The sequence below is a fragment of the Cydia fagiglandana genome, chromosome 2 (genome assembly GCF_963556715.1).
Source record: "Cydia fagiglandana chromosome 2, ilCydFagi1.1, whole genome shotgun sequence".
Lineage (NCBI taxonomy): Eukaryota > Metazoa > Arthropoda > Insecta > Lepidoptera > Tortricidae > Cydia > Cydia fagiglandana.
In genome coordinates this window covers 15,263,410-15,273,099 of record NC_085933.1, presented here as the reverse complement: position 1 = coordinate 15,273,099, position 9,690 = coordinate 15,263,410, and the positions used below count along the sequence as shown (strand labels likewise).

At 42.0% G+C, this 9,690-nt stretch overlaps 1 protein-coding gene across 1 annotated transcript; it reads left to right on the top strand.

Moving 5' to 3' along the window:
* The first annotated feature begins 6,635 nt into the window (after nucleotides 1–6,635).
* Nucleotides 6,636–8,922, top strand: LOC134676139 (zinc finger protein 595-like). Its single transcript, XM_063534422.1, has one exon. The coding sequence runs from the start codon at nucleotides 6,650–6,652 to the stop codon at nucleotides 7,946–7,948; it is 1,299 nt and encodes a 432-aa protein (XP_063390492.1). The 5' UTR covers nucleotides 6,636–6,649; the 3' UTR covers nucleotides 7,949–8,922.
* Nucleotides 8,923–9,690: the final 768 nt, after the last annotated feature.

Sequence of the window (9,690 nt, the reverse complement as noted above, 5' to 3'; positions counted from 1 at the left end):
ATATCACGGATTACGATCATCTGTCAGGTCTGGCAAACGAACTGTCATGTGACATTGCTTACCCCACCGTCCTAATCGGCGCGCCTGAGTGGTATATATCCATAAGTCGCGAAGTTCGATGCGGAAAAAAGAACGACCCTGTTGCTTCCAAAACCTTATTAGGCTGGGTACTCCATGGCGCACACTGTTTGTCGTCGAAGCCATTTGAATTTATAAATCACGTCACGGAAGATTTGGATACACTTATAAAATGCCAATACGACATCGACGCCTTGGGTATTACAAAAAAGGTCCCACGTCAAAACAGCGAGGATCAACGGGCTGTAGACATCTTGGAATCATCCGCTCACCAACTTGACGATAGCCATTTTGAAGTTAGCCTGCCTTGGAAGGAGGAGCTACCGAAAATTATACCAGATAGCTACCCACAGGCACTCTCACGCTTCAAGGCACTCGAGCGACATATGTCAAAGGACCCAGCGTTTGCCGCATCCTTTCAACAATTCATAGACGACATAATCAGCAAGAACTATGCCGAAGAGTGTGACTCGAAGACTTATCACCATCGACCCGCACCAAATGCCTCTTGCGTCAACCCAGATGGCTCCATTCGCTGGTACCTGCCTATCTTTGGCGTCTATCATCCTCAAAAGAAGAAGCTGAGAGCAGTCCATGACGCGGCTGCCACAACAAAAGGCGTAAGCCTCAACAGTCTGCTTCTGCAAGGTCCTGACCTATTGTCGCCCCTACTTGACATCCTGTTCCGTTTCAGAGAAGGTGCGGTAGCCTTGAATGGCGATATCAAGGAGATGTTTCCCCAGATTAAGATTGCCACAAGGGACAGGGATGCTCAACGTTTTCTCTGGCGTGACAAGAACGGCGACCTCAAGGAATACCGCATGTCGTCAATGATTTTCGGCGCAGTTTCGAGTCCTTTCATCGCCCTCTATATAAAAAACAAAAACGCGAAGATGCACGAAGTTGACTATGCCGCTGCCTGCAAAGCAATCATTGACGACCACTATATGGACGACTACCTTGGGAGCCACACAAATGTTGCCGACGCAGCTCAACTTGCCGCCGACGTTGTCACAGTGCACAAGAATTGTGGTTTCGAGATGCGAGCGTGGACGTCCAACCATCCAGAGGCACTCTCTCTTGTCCCGAAGGAACTTCGTAGCGACGCAACTTCTGACGTTTACCTGCCTCCCAGTAGTGACGTCGGCGTCTTGGGTGTTAAATGGAACCCACGTCAAGATTTATTAGGGTTTCGCGCCGTACCCCAGATACCGACCAGCACTTTAACAAAACGCATTCTTTTATCGAACGTCATGAAAGTTTATGACCCTCTTGGTTTTTTGATGCCGGTTGTTATCTGGGGTCGCATTTTGATTCAAAGATTATGGCGGGCAGGCGTTGGCTGGGACACAGACTTACCCGAAATGTACGTAAGCGAATCTAAAGACTGGTTTGCACAGTTGCAGATTGTAGCCAATATAAAAATCCCTCGCTGGTACATGGTCAGGTCAGACTTGTCCGACGTCCAGCTGCACGTCATCGCCGACGGTGGCGAACAAGCCTAAGCCTGCGTCGCCTATTGGCGTTTCACTTACAGCGATGACTCTGTATCGACAGCCCTCATCGGTAGTAAGGCCCGAGTCTGTCCCCTGAAACCGGTTTCCATCCCAAGATTAGAATTACAAGCCGCGCTTATCGCATCGCGTTTTGCGCAAACAATTCTGCAAGCCCATCGTTTTGAGCCCTCCGCAACCATTTTCTGGATCGACTCAACCACCTTCCTAAAGTGGATCCGGAGTGACGCTCGCAAGTTAAACCGTTCGTGGCGCACAGGTTGGGAGAGATATTGGAAATCACCAATCCATCCGATTGGAGATGGATCCCTACCTCTCTCAACGTCGCTGATGATGCGACAAAACCAAAACGAACTGACTTTACCGCAACTCATCGGTGGTTCACCGGTCCGCAGTTCCTTGTTGAACAGTCTTGCACTTGGCCGACCGAGCGCGTCACTGACGAGGGAGAGATCTCATCAGACCCCGAGTTAAAATCGGATCTGATGGTTCTGCTCCTCGACACCCCACTCTCGAATTCATTACCTGACCCAACGCGTTTTAGCTCCTGGCTACGCTTACTGCGTGCCACTGCCCGTTTTCTCCAGGGCGCACGCCTATTCCGGCTTAAACTGTCTCGGCCAATAGATCCAAATTCCAAACTCTACATTGACAACACCACGTCTCCCCACCAGCTTCACGCGTCAGACATGATAGAAGCGGAGAAGATGTTGGTCCGTCAAGCACAAACAGAGAGTTTCCCTGAGGAATTATCGAATTTACGATCTTCGAAGCCAGTGCCCAAGAATAGTCGGATTAAGAAATTGGCGCCTACACTTGATGGAGAAGGCCTAATGCGACAAAACACGCGCATAAGTTCTGCACCGGGAGTGAACGACGAGATGAAATCACCCATGATTCTCGACGGCCGCCACCACATTTCACGACTGCTGATCCTCCACGAACATATCAAAGCCGCGCATCAATTTAACGAGCTCGTTTTGAATGAACTTCGGCAAAGATATTCGATCTTAAGAGCCAGAGGAACCATCCGTAGCGTAGCAAGCGCCTGCTTGAAGTGTAAGAGATGGAACACCAAACCTATCCAACCTCAGATCGGCAACTTACCACCAGAACGTCTTGATCACCACAAAAGGCCATTCACTCACGTAGGCCTTGATTACTTTGGCCCGATCCTGGTAACGCTATATCGACGGAGCGAGAAACGATACATCGCCTTATATACGTGCCTCACAACCAGAGCGCTTCACCTCGAAATTGTGAACTCGCTCACTGCAGATAGCGCTATAATGAGCCTCAGACGCTTCATTGCTCGCCGAGGATCGCCCACCACCATATTTTCCGATAACGGGACTAACTTTGTTGGCTCTTCCCGCGAACTGCGCTCCCTACATGACAACTCGGTCGTAGAATACGCCACTAACCACAAAATTGACTGGCGCTTCATCCCACCGGCATCTCCGTTCATGGGCGGCGCCTGGGAGCGGCTTGTGCGGACAGTGAAAGCAGCCCTCAGATCTTGCCTAACAAATCAACCACTGAAGGAAGAGGTCCTGTCAACACTCCTACTCGAGGCCGAATCAATTGTGAATTCCAGGCCACTTACATATGTCCCGTCTTCCCCAGATGCTCCAGAGGCGTTGACACCATTCCATTTTATCCTCGGCTCCTCATCAGTCGTCCCATGGACCACGTCGCTGACAGACGCAGACCTATCCCGACGATGTGACTGGCGGAGAACGCTGCGCCTAGCAGATCAGTTTTGGGCACGATGGCTACGGGAATACCTACCGATGCTACGTACAAGGGGACCCAACAACAACTCGCGGAACCTTAGTGAGGGTGACGTGGTGCTGATCGCCGATCCTACCCTCCCTCGTGGTTTGTGGCCACTAGGAAGGGTAGCAAAGGTCTACCTGGGACCCGACGGAGCGGTCCGCGTGGCAGACGTCCACACCAGAGGGGGCATGCTGCGCAGACCGGCCCGGAAACTTATCCTGATGGAGGCCGCGCCTCAGCCAGTAGCCACCAGTGGTTAGTGTTCCACTGGGGGTCCGGTATGTTGGCGACTGGCTGGCACGCGGCCTCCTTCGAACGTATTGTTTGTGAAGTATTTTAATTTGTGTTTGACAATTAGTCTGCCTGTCACCGCCTACATATTAAGATCTTGTTGTGCTTTCTTAAATAAATTATTTATAATATTTGTATAAAATCTGCGTGTTTCCATTATATCACCAATTCATCATACAGTCCACTTCACTAGCTATCATCCTCTTTTAACAAAAATACATTCTACAAAACTCTACCTTAATTTTAAGGTTGTTAAGAAATAAAACGATGACAAAAAACATCAAAAGCCATATATATGACCAATGACCATACACTTGTATAGTTATAAAACTTATAAATGTATTATATTATGAGAATATCATACATTTATAAGTTTTATAACCATACTTTATATTCGTATTACCAGCTCAATATAAATAGTCCATAGTCCATACGCGCCCCCGGGAGCGTAAAAGTCGTTCACACGTTGAATAATGCGCGGTGGTTACGCCGCTCTATAGCGGATACAGATTAAACACACAGAGAATTCACTTGTTTAATAGGCTACAGTTTCCTATAATACGAGTAGAATTGCTTTACATCAGTCACGAAATGAAATCGGCAAGAACACACGAGAGCACATTCCGTAAGCTAAAGACATTTTTTTTAAAAAGAGTTTCAGATTCTCTCCTATGCTACACAGAAATAACAAGTAAGGGTGGTATTCCAGCTGTCGAATGTCATTGCGTCTCACTCACTTATTAAGCAAGACGTGAGACAAAATACACATTAGACAAATATGGGACAGGTGGAAATGGTGGAATACCATCCTTACACACATACGAATACGATTGCAAATATCTATTAATTTCAGACGCACCCATTAAATAATATTTTTCATAGAAAAACACGTCGAGTGATCGTATTTATTGATGGTAGGGATGAGACGAGTTGTCGAGTTCTATCTTTCTCACACGCTCCTCACTACACCCCGTCCCCGACCGGATGATAATGGGAACCACATAAAAGGGGTCGAGGTCAAATATTTAACTCGCCAAGATTTCAAAGCGATTGGAATTGGATGTCTGTTCTGAATCTGAAGGATGGGTAAAGCTGTACCTATATATGTATTCTGTGCAAGCAAAGCTCCCCCGGTTGTTTGTTTGACACACTTTTATTGCCGTATGCTTAAACCACAGTTACCGTCGACGACGATGTTTAAACTAGAGTAACTGTACAGTAACTATAGTATGTAAGTAGGAGCTCAATTGTAGGTATTATTAGGCGCTTAGACTGAATTTTGTTGGCTTTCGGCTTTTACTTGTACCTACCCAGGTGTACCTAGGTATAACAAAAATACTGGGATCTATTTAAGGGCATATTCGGTATAGTGTTCTGATTAGGAAAAGTAGAAGACAATTTTTTTTAACGCAATAAACATACATATAGGGTATGTCGTCCAAGTCGGCAAACTCCATACAAAGGCCAAACAGTTTTCGCTTCAAATAAATCTTGTAATTTTTCCTAATAAGAACACGACACTGAATATGGCCCGGATCCCCAGTATTTTTTTACACGTTGTACGTAAGTTGAAACGGCGACCTTCGCTAGTAAAGCCCCCTCACACTCGTGCGCGAATCGCGGAGCGAAGCCAAAAGCGAAGCCAATAACGCGAGTGTAGAGTGGGCTTAACACTCGAAGCAAGTTTTTAACCTCTGTTGCATAGACCTAGTATTACATAGATGAGCTATACGCGTGCCTCCGTGAGGGACAAAACATACGCAAAGCGACAATTAAATTAAAAACACGTTTTAACATTCCTGACTACATACCAAAAACAATCGACGTAATTCGGTCGGGTTATTGGTTGCCCACCATAAACCATACTAAATTTTTGGTATCGTCTTGAGTCGTCCCATTCGTTTTTCGTCAAGTTCTTAAATTAGTCCTATTCTGCTTTCGTCACTCATGCTACATTCGTCACAATCGTCGGTGGCTTTCAATGTTGAATGAGTGACGATAGCAGAATAGGACTAATTTAAGAACTTGACGAAAAACGAATGGGACGACCCAAGACGATACCAAATTTTTGGTGGGGAACAAACAAAAAGTGAGACTGTGACAAGGACAAGTGCATCTCGTTCGGTCGTTTGGCACCTCCCCCGTGTCATCTCTATATTATTGTTCTCTATGTCTATTTCGGACCCATAGACTTACAATATATAGAGACGGGGTCTCAGCGAGCTGTCACTGTTGCCACTTTTGTTTAGTGTACGATTAACAATTTAACACCACCTTGCTGTAGCCATGTCGATAAAGTCATATCGATAAACTATCGACATTTCTTACAATTTTAATTTTACTTCAAAGGTTTGACGATATCTAAAATGAACAAAAACGCTTTTATTCTTTATTGTGGTTATCAGATCACAATTTTATCGTCACGCCCCAGCCCCTGCTGGGAAAGGGAACCAACAACCAAGGGAAAGTTCAGATATTTAATTAAAATACATAAACACCTACTAAGATATGTGTTCCGCAATAATTGAAATATTTTATTATATTCTAATATATTTATTATTCATTAGCATTTCAATTATGTATATGTTTAACAAAGATATTGAAGCTTCAATTAATTGCTATTTCGTTCCACTGTGTAGCATTTATCGATATATAACATGATTAAAATCGACTTTTCACATCCCTAAAAGAGCACACATACACGTTTTTACGCACACACACACAGCCTGGATGCATCAAAAAAGGCAACACTTGATTTGAAGTTCACCTTGTCAACAGTATGTTTGTCCTTTTTTGACAAATGGCATTTTAAAAGAGCGAGGAGAGAGAAATGATACTAGTTGCTGCGCCGTCAAAGAGAACAGAAAAGGTAGGGGCCTTGTTCGGACCCGAGTTCCATTATTAAAAAACTGACATATGACATATAACTGACATGGACGTTTGACATTGACAGTACTATATTAGAAAAATATTTTTGTGTATTTTCCATGTTGACTTCACTTTATTTTATTTCGGAAACCATGGAAGAGTATGAGAATATATACAAACACTTATGTCGTGTGTGTTTAAAACAAAATAATGAGCAAAACATGGTTCCTTTATTGGATTTTACCAGCGTTGACGGCTTAAGTTGCTTTGGCAAAGCCATTCTAGCCTTCGCGAGTGTTGACATCCAATCGAACAATGTTTTTCCTACTTTGATGTGCAATGACTGTTTATATTGCCTAAAACAAGCTATTTCTTTCAAACTAAAGTGTGAAACAAGTGATAAACAGCTTAAAAATTTGGCAAATCAGTGTTTTTCTGAGGCTGAAATCAAAACAAAAGTCGTCGAATATGCAATGTTTCATAGTTATTTTACTAACGAAGATCTGCGAGGGTGTTCAAGTTCTAACATGAAACGTGAAGTAAAGCCCAAGGTATTCATGCAAAACATCGTTGGAATAGATAATCTGGATATGGACTTACCTGCGTCTCAAGACAGTTTCAGTGATAATTTTCCGGATAATCCAGATGACTATGTTTGTAATCCACCTTATTCTGATGAAAAACCTGCCCAGTCACTGGAAGAGGCAGATGTCGTTCTGGATCGCATTGAAAAACTGATAGGCTCATATGCAGATATATCATCAATGGAAATTAAGAAAAGTTTTAAAAAGCAAACTTTCAAGCGGCATAAAAAACTCGCTCGAAGACAACAAATGAAATTTCAAAGCATAGACTCGTTTAACTGTAACATTTGCCACAGAGTCCTGGCTAACAAACATTCATATGATAATCATATGCAGAGACACAATGGATGTAGATTTGTCTGTGAACATTGTGGCAAGGGGTTTCCAGTACTTACCGAGCTACAAGTACATCAAGTGTCTGTCCATGGCACCGGACCATACTTACAGTGCCGCCAGTGCCCATACAAAGCTCCACGAAAGTTTAGTCTAACCGAGCATGAAAGGATACACACTGGTGAACGTCCATACACTTGTGAAAAGTGTGGTTTAACATTCCGAAGAAGATTTGTATGGAAGAAGCATCTCATCTACCATAATGAGAAAACTGTTCAATGCAGTTTATGTCCCCGTAAATTCTATCTGCGGAGTGAGATGTTAGCGCATTGTAATAATGTTCACGAGAGGATGTATGTGTACTTGTGTAATAAATGTGGAGCCACCTATGCAAAGGCGGCTACGGTCAGGCGGCATTTAACAGAAAGACATGGAGTGCCAAGAGAAGTGCAAGGCAAGGTAATTAGGATTAATAAAGGGAAGGGTGACTTTCCAGAATAAATTACATAATACGACAGTAAATTAATAGTATTTTAAACAATGTTCTAAAATTCGTTTATTTTTGTCAGTATATTGTCTGACTCCTTGCCACCAACAAGATGAAAGTACTTTACCCTCTAGCCTATGTGCCAAAACCTGCCAAGACAAATGCAATTTTGATTTGTTAAAATAAAGATTCAAATTGGAACGGAACGGGAGACCTTATTATAGGCCTCTGGGCACCTAGAGGCTAAATAAATCGATCAATATAATTTTTCAACATACTTAATTATTCTTTTGTGATCATTTAGAATAATTAATGCATTTACACTGTACTATGTAATGTATAGGTTGAGAATTTATTTTTAATTAACTATAATGTACATAATTTAGCTAGGTGGATGAGATGATAGCCTTAACAATAAATGTATACCTACATTCATGCTCAGATCATTTTGAACCTTGCCCATTTAGCAACAACTTATGATATTATGTTTAAGGCCAAGAAAAATAATGAGAAAAGCCAATACTATTTTTTACCTCTGGTTCACTATTTTACCGTAAAAATTACCTACTTTTATTTATTTCCTAAGATGCTATGAATATTCGATATGTGAAGAATATTTGGTATCCGGTAGTCTTGCTATAAAGAAAAATTGCACTTTTAATGTATACCACAAACCATTATATTTTTTCATTAAAATGTGTTCATAGGATAGTTAATATAAATGAAGAATTTTCTGAGCATTTGTTGCTTGCAAATGATTTTATTTTTAGCTTAGGCCAGTTTTGCTTGACTCTTAATACATAAGTACACAACTAAACATCTAAACTTAAACCTTAGCAAACATTGTTCTTTGTAGGGAACAATTTTCATAATAGACCTGATTCTACATGGCCAAATACGTTTTGGCCGAGACTGTGCCTGTATATTCGGTATTCAGCCAAACCCACTATTCATGGCATCTTTATTTATTTAAATGACATGACTTTTTTTGCTTGAGCTAATTAGAAATGTTGCCACAATATTTTTAGTAAATATGTAAGTACTTACTTACTCAAATTAACGTTTAGTATTTAAGCTTTCTTGTTAATAAAATCATTAACAAGAAATTTTTAATTTATTGAAAAACTATCCTTATGCTCGTTGAGACCCACCGAGGCTTTTAACTATGGACATTGTGACTAATGATATAACTTCTTCACATGCAATTTTGTAATTTACAAATGAAACTTGTTGGCCCAGAGAGGATGCAAAAGCTTTTTCCGTTTGACTGTACGTGCTTGGTACAGTCAGCGTCAGATAGCAGGTAGCACCCAAAGTATTCAAATAGTTCGGTACGCCATTCAAATTAACTATACGGTGTACCGAACTATTTTAATACTTTGGATGCTACTATATGACGCTGACTGTACCACTACAATGTTATTGATACGAACGAAGTTAAATTTAACGTGTGCCATTATTATCCACGAATCAGGAAATTCTCGAATCTATTTTAGACCAAACAATACGAAACAGTAATTATAGAGTTTATAGAAAACATCTGAATCGCACTCGTTAATTCAGAATGTCCAGCCGGCTTATTATGGATGGCTTTATCCATCTTTATCCACGTGATAAAATAACTGTCACTTTTTAACACCGTGGGATAGAAAGTGACGGACACTGTTTTATCACGCTGTCACGTAGACAAGAACGACCATCATATCCGTACAGATCGATGAAAAGCAATTTCACGAAGTGGCGGTTGTGGCCGAAA